This window comes from Triturus cristatus, chromosome 5_1, assembly GCF_964204655.1.
Source record: "Triturus cristatus chromosome 5_1, aTriCri1.1, whole genome shotgun sequence".
Taxonomy (NCBI): Eukaryota; Metazoa; Chordata; class Amphibia; order Caudata; family Salamandridae; genus Triturus; species Triturus cristatus.
Window position 1 is genome coordinate 782,690,909 of NC_140587.1, and position 21,359 is coordinate 782,712,267.

The 21,359-nt window shown below is 50.9% G+C and overlaps 1 protein-coding gene across 2 annotated transcripts in view; it reads left to right on the forward strand.

Annotated features, from left to right (window-relative positions):
- ROCK1 (Rho associated coiled-coil containing protein kinase 1) overlaps positions 1-21,359 on the forward strand; it is a 1,783,501-nt gene that overhangs the window by 983,525 nt on the left and 778,617 nt on the right. For both annotated transcript variants that reach the window (XM_085605798.1, XM_085605799.1), the window contains exon 20: positions 16,530-16,714. In XM_085605798.1, coding sequence (XP_085461924.1) covers positions 16,530-16,714 — 185 coding nt within the window. The remainder of the gene's footprint in view (positions 1-16,529; positions 16,715-21,359) is intronic.

Here is a 21,359-nt window from a genome sequence, read left to right on the forward strand (position 1 = left end):
GGGGACAAGGCGGGTAAACTGATTGCTTGGTTGGACAAGAAGGAGAGAGTGAATCGTGTGGTCTCGGAGCTTCGGGTTTCGGATGGAGTGTGTGTGACTGACCCTGGTGAGATTGTGGAGTGTTTTGCTGACCACCTCCGGGCGGTGTACTCCCCGGTATCTGATAGAGATGAGGATGACTCTCGTCTCTTGCTGCGGGATATTGCCTTGCCCGGCTTATCCGTCGAGGATCGTGAGCAGATGGAGGCCTCCCTGTCTGTCGACGAGATCGCTACCGCGATTCGTTCCCTTCGCTCGGGCAAGGCTATGGGCCCCAACGGACTGCCGATTGAACTGTATAAACTACGCCCGGATAAAATCGCGCCCTTCCTCCGTCATATGTTTCTGGAATCGCTCGAGCGGGGTTCCCTTCCCGACGACCAGCGTCTGGCTACCATAGTTGTGATTCCCAAGGACGGTAAGCCACGAGACCGCTGTGCCTCATATAGGCCTATTTCCCTACTAAATGCCGAACCGAAAATCCTTGCCAAGGTCCTCGCTAATCGCTTGCTGAGAGTTATATGTGATCTGATACATCCGGATCAATGCGGCTTTATCCCGCATCGTAATACCGCTCAACTTGCGGCGTCTCCATGGCGTCCTCGCTAGGGCGGAGTCCTTCTCTGAACCGGCCATATTGGTTTCCTTAGACGCCACGATGGCCTTTGATACCATCGAGTGGCCATTCCTTTGGGCCGTCTTGGCGAAGTTTGGCTTTGGGGAGGGATTTATTAGTTGGGTTAAGCTCCTCTATGCTGGACCAATGGCTCAGGTTGTTGTCAATGGGCGGGTTTCTCGGCCCTTCGCTCTCGGGAGGGGTACTAGGGAGGGGTGCCCGTTGTCCCCTCTGCTCTTTGCTCTCGCCTTGGAGCCGCTCGCTGCCTGGCTCCGCTGGGAGCCCTCGATCAGAGGGATCCGGTGGGCCCCGGGCTTCGAGGATCGGGTCTCGTTGTACGCGGATGACATTCTTTTGTACCTCACCTCGCCGCGGAAGTCGCTCAATGTGCTTTTTGATGTTCTTACTTCCTTCGGGAGAAATTCGGGTTTGATAATTAACTGGTCCAAATCTTGCCTGTATCCTATCTCCGGTGGCCTTCCTCTCTTGCCGCCTCGGCTTCCGATCCAAACATCTCAATCCGTCTTTAAATACTTGGGGGTGTACGTTTCGTTGGACCCGGCGGCCCGCTACGAGCAGAATCTCCTGTCTCCCCTCCGGCGTTTGAGGGTGGATACGGCTCGGTGGTGTAAGTTGCCCTTGTCTCCACTTGGTCGCGCAGCACTGTTTAAAATGATGTCCCTTCCCAGATTTCTTTACGCACTCCAGAACTCCTTCGATATCATTCCGGCGGCCTACTTTAGGGAAGTGGAGAGTTTGCAGAGGAGACTGGTTTGGGACGGTCGTGCGCGCATCGCTTTGGCAAAGCTGACTCTTCCCTGGTATGACGGGGGCATCGCGCTTCCTGACATTAGAAGGTACTATTGGGCCTCCCAGCTGGCTGCCATTAACCATGCTACGTACGCTCCTGGTTCGAACCCGGCATATGAGATGGATAAATTCCTGCTTCCCGGCGGTAACTATAACAGAGCGCTTTACTCTCGATCTGTTGGAAGGACCCTCACGGGCCCTACTAGGATTGCGGTACGGGTGTGGAAGGCGGCGAATGTAGCTGTGGGCTGGAGTGAGCGTTTAACGTGTGCTACTCCTTTATTCGCCTCAGAGCGCTTGGGAAGCCTCTGGACAACGAAAGGCTTTGAGCACTGGGATACGATCGGCATTAGCAGAGTGGGGGACCTATGGGTTAAAGGCGCGGTTAAATCCTTCGCGGCGCTTCAGAGCGAGTACGAGCTTAGTGAAAGGGAGTTCTTCCGCTATGCCCAGGTTCGGCACGCCCTGCTCTCGGTCTTTGGGGAGGGGACCACGGTCCCTGTTTCTTCGCCTCTCGAGGACCGTATACTCGACGGACACGTCCCCGACAGTACTATCTCCCTGATTTATAAAAAATTAATAAATAATCGGGCTGATCTCTTGGTGCGACTTCGGGAGGCGTGGACGGGTGATGGGGTTGAGTTGGACGACGAGGACTGGCAGTCTGCGCTGTCATCCCCTAAGGAGGTTGCCATCCCGGCCCGTCTCCGTCTGGTCCAGCTTAAGATTCTCCATCGTGTCTATGTGACGGGTCCCCGTTTGGTCTCGATGGGGTTTTCTGACGACGGGCTCTGTAAGCGTGGCTGCGGGCTCAGTGCCACCTTTCTCCACATCCTCTGGGAGTGCCGCGAGGTGGCGGAATATTGGCGCCAGGTGCATGATGTTATGAAACGAGTCACTGGGGTCGCTCTGTTGCCTGAGGTGCGCCGATGTGTTCTGAATGTGTGGGAGCCCAATGACTATAATGCGGCCCAGGCTCGGTGGGCGGCCCTTGGGAACATGATCGCGAAGAGAGATATTGCGCAGCTTTGGGGTTCCCAACGGCCTCCCACCGTGTCCGTATGGAAGGAGAACATGGACTGGTGCATGTTCAGGGAGAAGACGGTGTATGTGGCTCGTGGTAAACCGGGGGCGTGGGGTAGAATCTGGGGTAAGTGGAATGTGTATCGAGGGACTATCTGTTCTCCCCCCCTGGTGGATACGTCTGAGGTTGCCTTGTCCCCCTGATCCTTGATGGTTCCTTGCTTAATTTGTTCATCTGTGTATAGATTTGGTTTTCCCGTGGCCCCCCCCCTCCCTCTCAGACTCCCCTCCTTTTTATTGACCGCCCTAGGGTGGTCGGGTGTGGAGTTCCTCTACTGTGGTTGGACGCCCTTTCAATGTTTTTCGCCTTGCTTTTTGTTTTTCTTTACTTTTGTTGATATTTATGTAAAAAGGGTATATCCTGACGTCCCTTTTGTGCAGTCTGATCTTCTGTAATTTAGCGGAGCCCCTGTGGGCCAGTCAATGTTTTTTGACCTGCTCGATCATTTCTGAATACTAGCGGCCGGCCCAGGAGGTTGTAGGCCCGTGCTTGTACCCTTTTTCTCTGCACAATAAAAACTTTAAAAAAAATAAAAAAAACAAAGGTGGGAACACCTGTTCATTCAGGACCTTGCTGTTGTCCCAGAACATCCTAGGATTCTGGACAAGTAAACGTCACCCAAACTATTGTGGCATACTTCATCATTGGTGACCTTTCCACATTCTAGCTAGGTGGTAGTGCCATGACATGCACAGCCTTTCATTTGAGGGAGCTCTCAGTTGAGTCACACTGAACAATAGCAGGGATTTATTTAACTTAAATTATCTTGAGGATATAAAAAAAAATTTAAATTCATGGCTCTATGGATAAGGTTTAAACTACGCTCAAGACATCACTAAAGCCTAATTGACCCTGGATGTCCGTTAAACTTGCCAACATTTTTTTGCTTCTCCAAAAGCCGTTCAAGGTGAGTAGCCTTCTTCAGGATAAACCGTGATTTCTAGTTAGATTACACCCACTCACTTGCTTTCTCATGGTAAGTGAAGCATAAAAATGAGAAAGACTTGAGCATTTTGGAAGTTTCTTGTACTTACCAAGTAAAAATAAAAGAAATCAAAATTTGTGATTAATATACAAATACTTAACAGATGAGCACTGCAAGCAGACAACTATGGCTCCCAAATGCAGAGCATAATGAAATCACTGCAAAGGCATTGCACATGTGAAATAGAAGAAATGGGGTATATTGCCTTAAAGCTCCGAAATATTTGGGACCATAGTAAGGTCCAGAACGAACAGGTCTCCCCACCTTTGGTGTTATTTAGGTAATGAAGGGAGTATGTGAGTTTCTGATGGATACATCTGCCAGTGGATTCCTCACCTTGTGAATATCCCCTGCGCCAGCATTCCACGGAACTTTTCTTCCCCAGCATTCCACGTCGACGTGGGCGACGTCACAATACATCGGCTCCGCACGCGACTCCGTACGACGTCATCGGAGCCATAAGAAGCCCACGTCGGCGTGATGACGTCAGTTCCCTTTTTTCCGCGCCGTCGACGCGCAACGGTTTTTTCCCAGTGCTCTCTAGATACTTTGTAGTCTAGTGGTGTATTTTTGTTAAAATCGGTATGTCTTCGACGAGGAAGTCGGGCTTTAAGCCCTGTAGGGAGTGCGGAGGCCTGATGTCCATGACGGATCCGCATCAGAACTGTTTATGGTGTCTTTCCTCTGATCATGACGTGGATGAGTGCGGGTGCTGTAGGAGCATGAATCCTAAAGCGCTGAAGGAGAGGAAGACCAAACTCTTCATGAAGAAGATCGGTGAGGAGAAGAGAGGGAGAAAAAAGGAGAAGTCCAGGCGAGAGTCTTCGACCTCGAGGTCGTCGAAGTCGAAGAAGCACCACAAGAAGAGGAAGCATTCTTCTCGGCGTCGGTCCTCGAAGTCTAAGAGGTCGAGGTCGGCTTCGCTCCGTCGACGTCAGAGCAAGGCCTTGTCTCCTTCGCCTTCTCCTGATAAGTCTCCGAAGTCTCCCTCGCCGAAGCGGACTCCAGCTCGTTCCCCGACGCCATCACCGGCGCCGTCCAAGGCTTCGACTCCGGTTCGGGTGGAATCTGATGTGCATTTGGATGAGCAGGAGCAGGAAGAGTCTGTTCCGGTGCCTGGTGACTCCGCGGCTCCGGTGGATGATTCTGAGGAGCCGACGCCGGTGACTCCACAGGAGGATACAGGGGCGGTTCCTTATCCCCAATTCCCGGCTCCAGGTACGGATCCTTCGGGATTTCTGAATGCCATGTATGGCATTTTTCAGAAGGCATCTTTCCCATCCGGAGCACCAACAGGTCCCGTGGGTCCGATGGCGTTTTCACTGGGAGTGCCGCAGCAATACGCTCAGGCTCCTTTTCTGCCCTTTATGCCGATGGCGCCTTCTTGGCAGTTTCCGGCGCCGGTTGGGAATCCGGCTCGACCTCGGATGGACCGTCAATCTTCGGAGCCTTCTCTGACGCCGAGGCCGACTCCATCGGCGCCGCATCCGGCGCCGCCGACTCCACCTGTGGCGCCTCCGACGCCGGTGCCTTTGGCTCCACCGACGCCGTGTGCGGCGTAGACGACGCCGGCTCCCCGGATCCGATCGAGGCGGGAGGCCCAAAGGGTTTTGGAGGAAGAAAGATATCGGGCTGAGGTGGAAGAAGGTGAAGTCGACTCTTCTTCGGATGAGTTTGGAGGAATAGAGGTAGCAAGTGGTTTGGATACCACCCCGGAGTGGGAGCATGCTTCTGCAAGGTCTTCTCCACCACAGGAATTGGCGCCCTACCACGTTGTGATCAAGAAGGCCGCTGAGTTGTTAGATCTGCAGCTGCCCTCTGTGGAGTACAAGTCCAACCTACTTACAGAGGTGTTGCACTCTCCGACGTCGGCTTCGGAGCCTTTGTTACCTTTCAATGAGGCTCTCTTGGAACCAGTGTTGGAGGTGTGGAAGAAGCCTCTATCAGCACCGGCGGTTTGCAGACAGGTGGCAAGGAGGTACAGGGTTGCGCCAGGAGACCCGGATTTTTTATCCACGCATCCTTCTCCGGAGAGCCTAGTGGTGCAGGCTTCATGTTCTAAACATGCTTCGGGTGCTTTTCCCCAATCTCCTGCTGATAGGGAGTCAAAGAAAGTTGATCAGGCGGCCAAAAAGACATTCTCCTCAGGAAGTATGGCGTTGAAGTCATCAAATGCCACATGCTTGCTGGGGCGTTATGTTCATGCCCTGATGGACTCTATAAAAACTTTGGCCCCTAAGTTACCTGAGGGGGATAAGTCGTCCTTCTTGGAGGTTGTGGCGGACACTCAGGCAGCTGCCAGGCAGGTGATCCAGTCTGGGCTGGATACGGCGGACTCGGTGGCGAGGATTATGGGGTCGTCCATTGCCGCAAGGAGACAGGCTTGGCTCCGTTCCTCAGGTTTTTCTGCAGATGTCCAGGCCACGCTGGTGGATCTGCCCTTTGATGGACAAAAGTTGTTTGGGGAGAAGGCAGATTCTGCCCTTCAACGTTTTAAGGACAGTAGGTTGACGGCGAAGTCCTTGGGTCTGCAGGCTCCTGCTAAGAGTTCAACTTTCCGTAAGGCTAGGGGATTCGGAAGATCATCCTTTCGCTCCTTCCGACAGCCACAACAGCAGCAGCAACAACAGCAGCAGAATCCCCTCTATCGCTCCTATAGAGGGAAGCAAAGGGGTCGGAGAGGTTCTGGTCGCAACCCCTCTTCTTCCTCCTCCTCCTCTGCTCCAAATGAGGCTTCAGGGAAGCAGCCCTAGATCCCCCATCCCGGATCATGTAAGACCTGTGGGGGGTCGGGTGTCCTACTTTCTACGGGGTTGGAAATCTGTTACAACCGACCTTTGGGTTTTGAACCTCGTAGAGACTGGGTACGCCCTTCCCTTTCGGGAGTTTCCTCCCCCTTACCCTCCTTGCCAAGGTTATTGCTCGGAGGACCACCTGCGTCTCCTGCAGAAAGAAGTTCTGGCCTTGTTTCAGAAGGGTGCAATAGAGGTGGTTCCGGAGCAGGAAAGGGGTCAGGGATGCTACTCCCGGTATTTCCTGATCCCCAAAAAGGACGGCAGATTGCGTCCGATTCTGGACCTCAGAATCTTGAATTTTTACCTGAAACAGGAGAAGTTCAAGATGCTGACCCTTGCGCAGGTTCTTCAAGCGTTGCAGCAAGGAGACTGGATGGTGTCGCTCGACTTGCAGGACGCGTACTTTCATGTCCCAATCCTGAAGTCGCACAGGAAGTATCTCCGTTTTACGGTTGGGTCGCAACATTATCAGTTTGCGGTCCTCCCGTTTGGTCTTACTACCGCACCTCGAGTCTTCACAAAGGTGATGGCAGTGGTGGCTGCTCATCTCAGGAGGTCGGGGATTCCGGTTTTTCCCTACCTGGACGACTGGCTTCTGAAGGCAGAGTCCCCGGAGATGGTGCAGCGTCATCTGCAGGTGACAGCTCAGCTGTTGTTCGACTTGGGTTTTTCGATCAATGTGCCCAAATCTCACCTGGTGCCCTCTCAACGCAACCTGTTTATAGGGGCAGTACTGGACACTACTGTGTGTCGAGCATTCCCTCCTCCTCAAAGGATTCTCGACATTCAGGAAATGGTCCCTTTATTCCACAGTGGAGCGGTTGTTCCAGTTCTGAAGGTCCTTCGCCTGCTCGGTCTGTTCGCTTCCTGCATTCTGTTGGTCAACCATGCACGCTGGCATATGAGGGCGCTCCAGTGGTGCCTCCGCAAGCAGTGGTATCAGCACAACGGGGATCTCGGGGAGTCGATCAAGATCTCCGGAGAAGCTGCAGCGGATCTGTCTTGGTGGAGCGTGGAGGGCAATCTGTCTCAGGGAAAGCCCTTCCATCTACCTCCATCGGTGGCCACAGTGATAACGGATGCATCCACTTTAGGGTGGGGTGCGCATCTGGGGGATCTGGAGATCAAAGGACTTTGGTCTCCGGAGGAAAGGTTGCTTCACATCAACCTTCTGGAATTGCGGGCGATTCGTTTGGCGCTCAAGGCCTTCCTTCCTTCCCTTCGCGGTCAGTCGATTCAAGTCCTGACAGACAACACGACCGCGATGTGGTATGTAAACAAACAGGGAGGAGTGGGGTCTCTTTGTCTCTGCAGAGAGGCCTTGCGTCTGTGGTCCTGGGTTCAGGACCATCAGATTTGTCTGATGGCAAATCATCTGGCCGGGGTGCTGAACATACGTGCGGACAGTCTCAGTCGGCAGTTCTCCGCCAATCACGAGTGGAGGCTCCATCCGGAGGTGGTTCGTCACGTCTTTCGGATGTGGGGGTCACCTCGGGTGGACCTGTTCGCCACCCGCGAGAACACGCACTGCCCGTCATTCTGCAGTCTCCAGTTTCCGATGCAGGGGGCGTTGGGGGACGCGTTTCAGTTGAGTTGGAGCTCACAACTCCTTTATGCGTTTCCTCCCATACCCTTGATTCCTCGGGTTCTGAGGAAGATTCGCCAAGACCGGGCCCAAGTTATTTTGGTCGCCCCGGATTGGCCAAGAAGGGTGTGGTATACAGATCTTCTCCACCTCTCCTTGTGCCCTCCGCTCCGTCTCCCTCTGAGGGCAGACCTCCTCTCGCAGTCAGAGGGGCAGGTTCTACACCCCCACCTCCAGAGCTTACACCTTCATGCCTGGAGATTGAACGGGGCAACCTGAGTTCCTTCTCTCTCCCACCTGATGTGGTGGACGTTATTTTATCGGCCAGGCGACACTCCACCAAGTCCATTTACTCCTACAGGTGGTCCAGGTTTGTTAAATGGTGTGAAGAGAGATCCATTGACCCTTTAAAAGCGCTTCTTTCCGAGGTGCTCCAGTTTGCCCTTTCCTTGGCTCAGCAGGGCTGTGCTGTGGCCACGGTTAAAGGCTATCTATCGGCCTTATCGGCATTTCTGTGCCTCCCAGATCAACATTCGCTATTTAAATCTCCGGTTGTTCTGAGGTTCATCAAGGGCCTTACAAACATGTTTCCTCCCACTCCATTTGTAATGCCTCAGTGGGACCTTAATCTTGTCTTAACCTTTTTAATGGGGTCCCCATTTGAGCCTCTTCATAGTTGTCCTTTGAGGCTGTTGTCCTTTAAGGTGGTTTTTCTTGTAGCCATAACCTCGGCAAGGAGGGTGAGTGAGCTTCAAGCTCTTAGTTCCAAACCTCCTTTTCTTACCTTACATGCTGAAAGGATGGTTCTCAGGACCAGGGCTGCTTTCCTGCCAAAAGTTGTTACTCCTTTCCATTTGGGGCAGTCTATTACCCTCCCTGTTTTCTATCCACCCCCTCATCCCTCCAAGGAGGAGGAAAGACTCCATCACCTTGACCCAAAGAGGGCTATGAGTTTTTATCTGGACAGAACAAAGGACTTTCGCCTTGATGACCAGCTTTTTATTGGCTACGTTGGTCGTTCTAAAGGTAAAGCGGTGCACAAGCGCACGCTGTCAAGATGGATAATACTGACCATCAAGATCTGCTACGCCCTGGCTGGTAAGACTCCTCCTGAGGGTATTCGTGCTCACTCTACTAGAGCTAAGTCTTCAACATCTGCTCTGGCCCAGGGTGTTCCTGTGGCAGATATTTGTAAGGCCGCGACTTGGGCCTCCCTCCATACTTTCGCAAAGCATTATTGCTTGGACTCTGAGATGAGGAGGGAGGGCCACTTCGCGCGCTCTGTCTTGCAAGACTTTCTGGTATAGAAAGGTGGACACCCTCCTCCGGGAGTGGGGACTGCTGTGGGAATCTATTCACAAGGTGAGGAATCCACTGGCAGATGTATCCATCAAAAGAACAAGTTACTTACCTTCGGTAACGCTTTTTCTGGTGGATACAGTATCTGCCTGTGGATTCCTCACTGACCCACCCACCTCCCCGTTGTCCACCTTTGTATACCATGGAATAGGTCTTGTTTGAAATGTTTGTATATTCTCTTGTACATTTGTAGGAAATGCTTGTTTGATTAGCATTCCTTTGTTTTGTATGCTATGTATATGTATTGGTATTCTATATACTGTGTATACTTGGAGTTGTCGTTGGTTCACCTGTTCGCCTCGAAGGCACGGAAAAAATGGGTCATCACGCCAACGTGGGCTTCTTATGGCTCCGATGACGTCGTACGGAGTCGCGTGCGGAGCCGATGTATTGTGACGTCGCCCACGTCGACGTGGAATGCTGGGGAAGAAAAGTTCCGTGGAATGCTGGCGCAGGGGATATTCACAAGGTGAGGAATCCACAGGCAGATACTGTATCCACCAGAAAAAGCGTTACCGAAGGTAAGTAACTTGTTCTTTGTTACTTGTCTTATTCCTCTCTCCTCCTCTTTCTTTGATTATTTTGTCCACCTATGACATTAGACAGTGGCCCTCCAGAACCGATTACCCAAAATGTTGGAGCCAGTCTGGCAACTGGGAAAAGGTTCATATAAAAAATCTGCAGAAGCCACCATATGTATTGCAAAGATTGGAACATTACTGAGGGTAAGTAACTTATTCTATGTAGCCATCCTCCAGTATCAAGAGCTAAATTCCAAAAAGTGCAGAACCTGAAAGTCTAATATCTGGCCTTCTGTACATCAGCTAAACATTAAACATATCTGGATTTATTTGATGTATGTACTGGCTTCCTGTAAATTACAAGCTTGTCAAGTATGACCCAGCAAACGGAGGAGCCTAGCGCTTGACCAAGATGGCCGCGTGAGCTTAGAGCTCCCGAGACCCTCGCGCCCTCCGTCGACTATCCTGTCTCTAATCCTGATTGTATGCATGGCATCGTGTCGCTGAGTTGCCAGGGAGGCGATTGATGCTGCCTGCGGTCGGATCGTCCATCGGGAACCGGACTTATGACTGGCGAAAGATTGCGGCCTAACTCCCGGAGATGCCAGGGGCTAGAGTTGGCAGGATGCCCGACTCCTAGTTGATCAACAACGGCCTGGTGAGGTGTGAACTGTCGGACGGAGGCCCTCGCTCTTTCACTTTCGGTTTCGTTCCCTTTGTCTGCCCGGACACTGTAGTGCTCTGGGTGGCTTTATAACCCCGGGGACGCTCGGCGGGCTACTTTGGAAGAACAAGGCGGACCTGCTCACTCTTTATACCTCTCTCTGAGAGGGGACGGTCTTCACTGCATTGGACTGCCTGGAGTCCATTATGTCGGGCAAGGCAGAAGGAGATCGGCTGAAGACTAAGTCCACCAGGCGGGGAACGTATTCCCAAGTCAACAGTATGGACCGATACGCCCTCCTGAAGACATCGCCGAGTGGATCGAGCCAGGCGCCGGATGCCCAGAAGGAGGACTCGCCTGGGACACCGGAGCTCTCCCTGCAGGATGTCATGGGCGCGCTTGATGGGATGCAGACCTCGATGGGGCGGCAATTCGAGGCCCTGGCACATAAGGTGGATGCCATCCTGGTGGATGTCAACTTGATCCGCTCGGACCTGGGCAAGACAAACGAACGCGTTAAGGACCTGGACCACAAGACCACGGGCCTCACTGATGAGGTTGCGGATCTGCAGAACGAGGTCCGGAAGCTGAGGGCCGAGAGTGACCTCGCCGCCCGCCGGCTGGAGGACTTCGAGAGCCGGTCCAGGCGCAACAACGTGCGCGTCATCGGGGTCCCGGAGTCCTCAGATGAGGCTTCGGTGGACCTGCTTGTGGAAGATTTGGTCCTCAATCATCTGAAGCCTAAGGGCCTTGGAAAGTTTTTTGCGGTGGAAAGGGCCCATAGAGTGCCGGGCGGACGGCCCAAGGCGGGTGCCCCGCCGCGGCCGATTGTCGCCCGGCTCTTTCATTTCCGAGATCGGGACGCTATCCTGCAAGCTTCGAGGGTGACGGGCCCAGTCCCCTTCCAGAATGCGTCGGTGAATTTTTATCCGGACTTCACCCAGCAGGTGCAGAGACAGAGACAGAGCTTCCTGGGGGTGAAGCGAAGACTTCGGGAACGGGACCTAAAATATGCCATGCTTTTCCCCGCCAGACTACGGGTGGTGCATGAAGATCGGACATTCTTTTTTGACTCTCCTGTTATGGCCGACGAATGGCTGGACGCTTTGCCCCGGCGACGGACCGGGGACGACACAGCTGAGCATGGAGACAGTGGCCGGGATGGACAGGGCTGATATCTCAAGGCCGGCCTGACTTGATTTGACCATATTTGAAGATTTGAACAGAGTGCAGTAACTGTGGAGGGTTGCGGGAGGACGAGGGGTGCTCTTTTCCTCCCTTGGGGTACTTTTTGTAGATTTTTGTTTTTGTAGGGCGACAGGCACACTGCAAGTTGGGGGGGCTTTTTAAGCTGCAGCAGGGGTGCAGGGTGGGGGGAGTTATGGGGAGTTTGAATTTGTTGTTGGGGGGTTTATTTCTGCAAGGCATGATGATTATCCTCAGGGTTGTTCCATGGTGGCGCCTCGGGTGTGGGGTGGGCCTCTTTCCGTTTGAGGATGGGGGGTAGAGGCCTAAGTGTTATAAGCTGGAATGTTAATGGTTTGGGGGATCGCATTAAGAGGGGGATTGTTTTGCAATTTCTGAAACGCTCAATGCCAGACGTTGTACTGCTGCAGGAGACGCATCTCATAGGCAATACGTGCTATGCCCTGAATAGGAAGGGGTATAAATTCATTGCACACTCGGGATTTTCTTCTGGGTCCAGGGGTGTGGGCATCCTTGTTAGAGCATCGCTGCCCTTTGAGGTGGACTCCACCATTGTTGACGATAGGGGGAGGTTTGTGGCGGTGGCGGGGCGGTGGGAAGGAAGGACTTTGGTTTTGGTTTCGGTTTATGTCCCGCCGGCCCTGCAGGCCGCCACATTTGCTGAATTGGGCAGGGCTTTGCTGACTCTCCCGGGGGGCATGCTGGTAGTGGGAGGGGATTTCAACGCTGTGGGCTCCGGACTGCTGGATAGATACCCGCCCAGGGACACAGGGGGGGCTCAGAAATGGCTTCCAGACCTCCTGGACACATTTGGCCTGATAGACTGCTGGAGGCTCCGGCACCCCACACAGAGTCAATACACGTTTCACTCCGGGGCGCATGGTAGCCTCTCCAGGATTGACTACCTGCTCACTCTGGCCGCACATGCCTCGTTGATATCCGAGGCGAGGCACATGGCACGTGGTATCTCTGATCACTCGCCAGTGTGGATCCGGCTGGATCTCGGTCGGGAGGGAGGAGGGAGGGTGGCCCCCATTAACCCATGGTATTTCCGAGACCCCAAGATGCGCAGCGCCCTGGTAAAGAAGGTAGATAATTACTTTAAGGACAATCTGGGAACCGTGGACTCGGCGATCTCGCTGTGGGAAGCTTTTAAGACCGTGCTTCGGGGGGAGGCCCTCTCCCTGGTGGTGACTGCCAAGAATCGGAGGGATTGCGAAGTGCGGCAAGTGGAGGAGGAGATTGCGGCCCTTGAGGGGGATATGGAGGAGGAGGTCACAGAGTCCTCATTGCATGAGCTTTGCTTGAAGCAGGCGGAGTATAGGGACCTGGTGACAGAAGCCGCCAAGACCCTTAGCAGGGAACAACAGGGCCGTCTGTATGATGTTGGAGATAAGGCAGGGAAACTCCTGGCGTGGCTGGACAGGAAGGAACGGGTCAATAGAGTGGTGCCAGAGTTGATTGGAGAGGGGGGAGAGGCGATTGTGGAACCTGAGGGGATTGTGGAGTGTTTTGCGGAGTATTTTCATAGGGTTTATTCCTCTGTGTCGGACAGGCCGCCCGAAGACTCGACTGATCTCCTCCGTGATATCGAGTTGCCCTGCCTCTCTGACATAGATAGGGACGATTTGGATGGCGACATCACGGTTGATGAGGTGGCGGGGGCGATTCGCGCGTTGAATTCGGGTAAGGCCTCTGGACCGAACGGACTGCCGATCGATCTGTACAAACTGTTCCCGGATAGGGTCGCCCCTCACCTGCGCGCCATGTTTTTGGAGGCGCGGGGGGATGGGATCCTTCCGTTGGATCAGCGGTTGGCGTCGATCGTGGTCATACATAAAGAGGGTAAACCCCGAGATAGATGCGCCTCCTATCGGCCCATTTCACTCCTCAACGCTGAGCCGAAAATTCTGGCCAAACTCCTGGCTACCTGTCTGATTAGGGTACTTGGCGATCTGGTCCACCCGGATCAATCTGGCTTTATCCCGCACCGAAACACAGCATTGAACCTTAGGCGTCTTCATGGCGTCATCGCCAGGGCGGGCACGCTGCGTGAACCGGCTGTTGTGGCATCTCTTGATGCCACGATGGCCTTTGACACGGTGGAGTGGGCATACTTATGGGCCGTGCTGGCCAAGTTTGGTTTCGGTCGCGGGTTTGTGAGTTGGGTCCGGTTGCTGTACGAGGGGCCACTAGCGAATGTTGTGGTGAATGGTCGGGCATCTACTCCGTTTCAGCTTGGTAGGGGTACTCGGCAGGGCTGCCCCCTGTCGCCTCTGTTGTTCGCCCTCGCCCTTGAACCGTTGGCTGCGTGGATACGTTGGCACCCGGATATACGGGGCCTTCGGTGGTCGCCTGATCACGAGGACCGTATTTCGCTCTATGCCGATGATATCCTGTTGTATCTTGCCTCACCGAAGAAGTCACTTATAGTGGTCTGTGACGTACTCGCATCGTTCGGTAGGAACTCGGGGCTTGTGATTAATTGGGGCAAATCGTATTTGTACGTTCTTAGTGGCGAGGTCCCACCGATCCCTAGAACATGTTCGATACAGGTTGCCCAGCAAGGTTTTGTGTATTTGGGGATTTTTATATCCATGGATCCTGTTGTGCGCTATGAGAGGAACCTGCTCCCCCCCTTGGCACGCTTGAGGCGAGATGTTGAAGGTTGGCGGAGGCTGCCGCTCTCCCTTGTTGGGCGTGCGGCCCTGTTCAAAATGATGTCCCTTCCCCGCTTCCTCTACGCCCTCCAGAACACCTTGGACTGGGTACCGGCCAAATACTTTCGGGAGGTCGAAGGCCTCCAAAGGACGTTGCTGTGGGATGGGCGGCCGCGAATAGCTATTTCAAAGTTGACGCTCCCATGGTACGATGGGGGCATTGCGCTCCCAGACATCCGACGGTACTATTGGGCCACGCAGCTGAGCGCGATCAACCATGGGTTTTACGGCCCTGCCCTTAGCCCTGGGTATGCCATGGATAGGTGGCTGCTGCGCGGAGGCAACTACTACAGGGCGTTGTATTCGCGGTCCCTAGACTCGTCCCTCACGGGGCCCACAGGTGTGGCGGTGCGCGTATGGAAGATGGCGACCGACTCGCTGGGCTGGAAGGATAGGCTCACCCTCGCTACCCCATTGTTTGAATCGGAACGGTTGGGAAGACTCTGGCACACGAAGGGCTTTGATAAGTGGGACCTGATAGGTATATCCAAGGTGGGAGATGTGCTGCATAAGGGGAGGGTAAAGTCCTTCGAGGAGTTGCAGACTGAGTTTGAGCTAGGGCCTTCAGAGTATTTTAGGTATATCCAGCTGCGTCACGCCCTCCGATCAGTCCTTGTGGAGGGTGAGAAGGTGCCGGAGTCCTCTCCCCTTGAGGACCGAGTCCTTGATGGTCATATGCCCGAGAGCACGATTTCGCTCATATATAAGAAGTTGATAAACGTCCGGGCAGACTTGCTATTGGGGCTGAGAGAACAGTGGACCAGGGATGGCCTCGAGTTGGATAATGAGGACTGGCAGTCAGCGGTCTCTTCGCCTAAGGAGGTTGCGATCCCGTCGCGTCTGAGGCTGGTGCAGCTTAAAATACTGCACCGGGTGTATGTTACGGGGCCAAGGCTGGTCCACATGGGATTCTCGGAGGACGGCCTGTGCAGAAGGGGATGTGGTATGGTGGGTACTTTCCTGCACATCATCTGGGAATGTGGTGTCATTGTGGAGTTCTGGAGGAGAGTCCATGCAGTTATGGGGGAGGTGACGGGCATTGTGGTACAGCCGGAGGCGCGGTGCTGCCTCCTGAACGTCTGGGGCCCCACTGATCTCGATGAGGCGCAGACCCAATGGGTGACTCTGGGTAACATGGTAGCTAAAAGGGATATCGCGCGATTATGGGGCTCCTCAGGAACCCCTACACTGACCGCGTGGAAGGAGAACATGGATTGGAGCATGTTTAGGGAGAAGACGGTCTACTGCTCTAGAGGTCGCCCCCGGAAGTGGCATGCCATCTGGGGGCGGTGGAACCAATACAGGGGGGGAATATGTCTTGCCCCGGACCTGGAACCTCCCGAGGAACAGCTTTCCCCCTGACCTACCTTCCAGCACAGTTTGGTTTTGGTAACCGTTCTGGGCCTCTGCTGTTCCCCTTCTTCCTCCGCACACAGTCTTATACTTAGTAGATGAGTGGGGTCCTGCCTCCCCTGGGGGCTTTCGCCATGGGATTTCAATGTTTCTGCCTTGCTGGGGTTTGTTGTGTGTTTTTTCTGTGTTTATTTAAAATTGGACCTTTGCATTACTCATCGTACTGTATCTGGGACACATTACTGTATCTAACTTGCAATGCTGCCGAACCCTCGGGCTGTCGGCTGAATAGCTGTGTCCTGAATTTCGAAATAAAGGTTTTCAAAAAAAAAAAAAAAAAAAAAAAAAAAAAGTATGACCCAGCAGACATTTGCGATCACTAAACTAGCATGAATTGTATCATGGAACGAGAGCTTCTTATTATTGTTGCCTAGCTTTGTAATGCTCGGCCTTTACTCTTATGATGAGTCCTGCTAGGGAGGTGTTTGCAAAGACTGAAGACTTGGCTAGTTGAGTGTATTTTTTTTTACACTAATTTAATTCTGATTTGCGTATCCTCTTTGCTTCTCTGTTTGAAGACCTTTTTTCGTTTGTCGCTCTCTAACAAATCTTTTCTCTCAATTTTGTCAATGTTAATTGGAATGCTATACCATCAGCTGCTGCCTCCAAGCCATTTTAGTGTGCACCTTGCAAATAAATAAGTATGAATTGTAGTTGAAATCCCTTTTCATAGTGTGACTTTCAGTCTAACATTTATTTCTTCAACTAATGCTTTACATGTTTTTTTCCTAGTTCAAACATTTAACTCATCAGCTGGATCAGGAGACGAATAAGAGGGTATCGATTCAGAATGAACTGAAAGTCCAAGCGTTTGAAATGGATAACTTAAAGGGTACTGAAAAGCAACAAAAGCAGGAGATAAACACATTGCTGGAAGCAAAAAGATTGTTGGAATTTGAGCTTGCTCAAATGACCAAGTATGTATGATCATTCAGCATTAATTGTGCTGCTAACTTTGCTTTGATCTTACAATATTTTTTTTATATAATTATCAATATTGTAATGTGTAGCCTTCACTAACAGCCCACAAGTCACTACCACAGTCTGTCTATTCGCACACCATCTGTAGTTTTTCATAAATCTGTACACTAATAGAATAATCATATTTTCCTCAGCATTAATTGTATTACAATTTCTCATAGCTTTTTATTTCTAGTAGAAACCTTTCTTTCTTCATAGATGGTATTTTGTTTTACTCATGACAGCAGCTATGGGTAGCTTTTATGCTGATAGATACTTCTAACCGTAGATTAGAGTTTTGCCCCTAGCCCAAGCACGAGAGACAACTCTCTGAATTTTGGCAAGGGTTGAATCTTGTTAATGGTGGGTCATCATTCCCGAGCACACTGCAAAATGTTTTGGAGCAGAGGTGTAGATTTCCGAGAGATTGTGTTAAAAGTGTAGAATGAAAAGATCTGAAGTTGAATGTTAAGGGATTGGTGCTCAGCCACCTGCCGCTATGCAGGAGCGTCACTGGAGAATTTTCATGATCCAGTCTGGCACTAGTGGATATTCCAATCTGTGGTTATGTAAATGTTAATCGTAAAGAGTGCTACCAAAGTTAAGCAGCTTGTTCATTTAGATTTGAATACTTAAACCATGCATTCTGACGAATACTTCTAACTGCAGATTCCTCATGTTTAGAGTATTGTGTAATTCCCACTAAATCCGTAGGAGCTGCGTGTTTGATGGCCAACATAAACCTCGGGTGAGGTGCGTGGACTGATTCAGAGCATCCCCCCCAGGATATGTTGGGCTAGAGACCAGCTAGTTCACAGTGTCACCATAAACCCCCCCTAACCTTACCAGGGAACAAATGGTTTCTGGCAACCACTGAACATGATAACCCTGACCCCAAGGAGCTCGAGGGAACCTTGAGTGAGTAGGTGTGAAGCCAAGAATTCTCCCAAGGGACGATCCTACCACATTACCTGGCAGGAGAGAATGTAGGTGCCCATCTTGAACACAGATAGGACACCCCCTCATGGATATGTCAGACCGCTGCTTGGTGAAGTCTCAGAATGCAGGGACCATCTGGATCAGCTGAAGTGCCTCCTCTGCTAATCTTTTGGGTTGCTCCTTATTTATAATAGAAAGCCTTGCAATGTACATATGGATTATTGATGTTATGGGTATGTAGATAGCCCTGTCGCCCCGTGGATGAAGACAGAATGACATTTGTACCTAGTGCATGAAGAGGCCTTGTACATAATGTTCGAGGCATCATGATAATGTTATGCGAAGCTGGATGTGTAAACAAAGAAGTTTCAGAGAAAATAATTAAACATTGTCGTGCATGCAAATATGATCCTGTAATGAAACTTCCCTCGCGACCTCTATTTTTAATAATACAATTTAATTGTAATAAGGGAAAACACCACTGACCATTGACATTAGCATCCTGCTTTTGCAGTTGTCTTATTAGTCATAGGAGATCACTATGTGTCTTGTGTCTCCAATGTTCAATATACGATAAACTTCTCTTCTTTCTTTTTTTGATTGTGACAGATGTATGAATGTGGAATGTGTTGGTATGTATGCAGATGAAATTGTATGAAGACATAATAATTTTTTTTGTGATTTAGATTAGTGTGCCCTAGGAATTACTGTTTGATATGATGCATTATCACTGTAATGAATATAGTCAGTGATTATCAAATATTTTAAAAAAGGAAATGTATTGAGTCTATCTAAGAAAAATAGAAAAAGGTTAAATAATAAAAATTCAATTACTAAAAATTAAAAAAATCTGTGTGTTGCATCACTGTTTTTAGGCCTGTTTTCCCTTATTACAATTAAATTGTATTATTAAAAATAGAGGTCGCGAGGGAAGTTTCATTACAGGATTGTCTTTATTTCCCCTTTTTCCCTGACCTTAAGTACATTTCAAGGGGGTCCCATATTTTCTGCTGTGCATGCAAATATGTGCAAAGGTTCATGGCAGAAATGTTGTTGTGAAAAAGAGGGCAGTGTTAGAAACGAGCAGCTTCGCTACATGCGCCTAAACCAGGCACCAGGATGTGTCAAGAGAGTTTCAAAAGAGGGGCTCACGTTCATCAGCCAGTGGCAGCTTGCGGCTCTGCGTAGGCTTTGTACTGCCATGGATGTAACTGAAGTGAAACACGCACATGCCACTCCTATGCACTGATCCGAATTCCTTTCTTTCTGTGCCTTCTGACATGGAATCTGGGGCTAGACTTTCATCTTTGTTGTTTTGACAACCATTCCAAATTTGTAGAACGGTTCTAAGACTCATGTTCCTTCCAAGAACAGGCTTCAAACTGTACAAAGACTGCAGGAAGCAGATGTCGGTAACGGTCATGCACGAGGCGGGACTTTGGTACGCGGGCTCCTGTCATGTCTCGAAGCCGTGCCACATGTGCACTTTTCTGCATCTGAAGCTGCTGCAGGACCAAAAATTTGTAGATTTACATTGCCAAAGACAAGAAGAGGTCACAGTGGAAGCTAAGGTCTCACTCAGCTCCAAGTGATGAGTTAGATCTTACTCACAAGGCCTTTCCTGACAATGATCCACTTCCCGCTCAGTGCCTTAGACTAAGTCGAAGTCCAAACAAAAAGCGGAAGGGGGACTTGACCCCATCCTGCCACTATAGCTCGACAGAGAGTGCATAAAGACATCTAAATAAACATAGCTCCCCCTTGAAATTCCCAGTTTTGAACTGATTCCTCAGCTGATTCCGATGAACCCCTAATGTCCCATGCCATCATCGAACCTGCAGTAGATACTAGCCTGCTGCATGTCTTTGATGGATTTCCGAACCCCTCTGGGCACTCCTTCAGGCTCTGCAGAGCCGCAGGTTCCTCAAGTCTGTTACAAGCCAACAGTACTTGCTCTGCACTTCCCCCAATAACCCCCCCACATGCTGTCTGTTCCTATGAGACCTGTAACAGGGCCTGTACGGACTCTGATACAGACTTTCAGGTCAGCCCAAAGATCCACCCCTGTTCTGTAGCACTGGATGAACCAGTGCTAACGACTATATCAGACCCTGAACCAACATCATGCTGAGCCCGACAGATGTTGCAATACAAGATCACGTACATGCAACCAGTCATAATTCAGCCTGAGTCCAAACTGGTGCATCTGCCGCACCGCAACTATCCTTAGAGGCATCATTCTATGATTAAGGCTCTGACACTGACCTTGTTCAATTGACACACGTGCTCCTCCCAGGATTTAGATGTGGTAATGAGTAAGTTGGTAGTTTACTCTACCATGCTACACTGATGATGCAATAAACTTGGATTTAAAAGATGCCATCGGCCTTCTCATCCATTAATGGAGCAGATAGCCCTGTCTTTTCAGGGCAGAGAACACAGCACCAGCAAACACCGCATGTGGCAGCATGGCCTGCCACCCTCCAGTTCCTCCTCCCCATATACATTGGCTACCAAACTGCTTTAGTTTGTCCTCCATGGTTCATATTAGACAGGTTGGGGGCAGGATATAGCCTTGCCTCCCCAGATGGATATCCAGTATGTTGGAACTTAAAAATCATTCTAAGGCTATGCTTTACCTTTTTATTTCCTCCCTGCCCCATTTCCTCCCACACCAGAATCAATTTCCGAGGCATACAAGACAATCCCAATGTAGCAAAAAAAGTGTTTACTCTCTAGGAGTATCAATGAACAGGCAGCATACTTTGATTAAAGGCTAAGGTTGTTATTTGCACTACATTTTAACCCCAAACTGGACCGGGGGCCTCAAATCTATCCTGTACCTCAGTCTCTTGAATTTCTTTTCTGAATCAATACAAATTCAAAATGCTTATCCTGGCTGAAATTGTATCCATCCTAGACCCAGGAGGCAGGATTGTGTCCTTGGACTTGCAGGAGGTTTATTTTCATATACCCATCCTGTAGTCCCAAAGGCATTACCTGTGGTTCAAGTTGGGCAAGAAACACTTTGAATTTGCCTTTCTCCTCTTCGGCCTTACGTCTGCCCAACAGGTGTTGACAAAAGTGATGGGAGTGGTTACGGCCATCTTGGAAGGTCGTACGTACATATATTCTTATATTTAAATGACTGGCTCCTAAAGGCTAGCTCGCCACTAGCAGTTGCGATCCTCCTCAGGCTGATAAACAAGTTTTTAACTTGGTTAGGTATCGCCATCAATGAGCCAAAGTTCCACTTGAGCACTACACCAAACTATTAATTATTTGCGGCAATTCTAGACACAGTGACATTCAAGGCTTTCCATCTAATGAAGTGAGTCTAGGACATTCAGGTTATGATCCCAAAGTTTCAGGATCTGAGTTTTTGGAGACTCTTGACCTAGTGCATACTCCTTACCCACAATGGCAGATGGCGCATGGAAGCCCTGCACCGGGACCTCAAAATCCAGTAGGCTTGGTGTCTGGGCTACCTCTCTAACTCAATTTAGGTCTCGAAGGTGACCTCTCAGGAAATGTTGTGGTAGTTGGCACCTGCCAGTCTCACACATGGCAAATCCCTCTTGCACATTGCAGATCCCTCACCTTACACCCCCCTTTGAGCTTATTGGTGTGACAGATGTGTCACTGCTTGGCCGTGGGCATCAC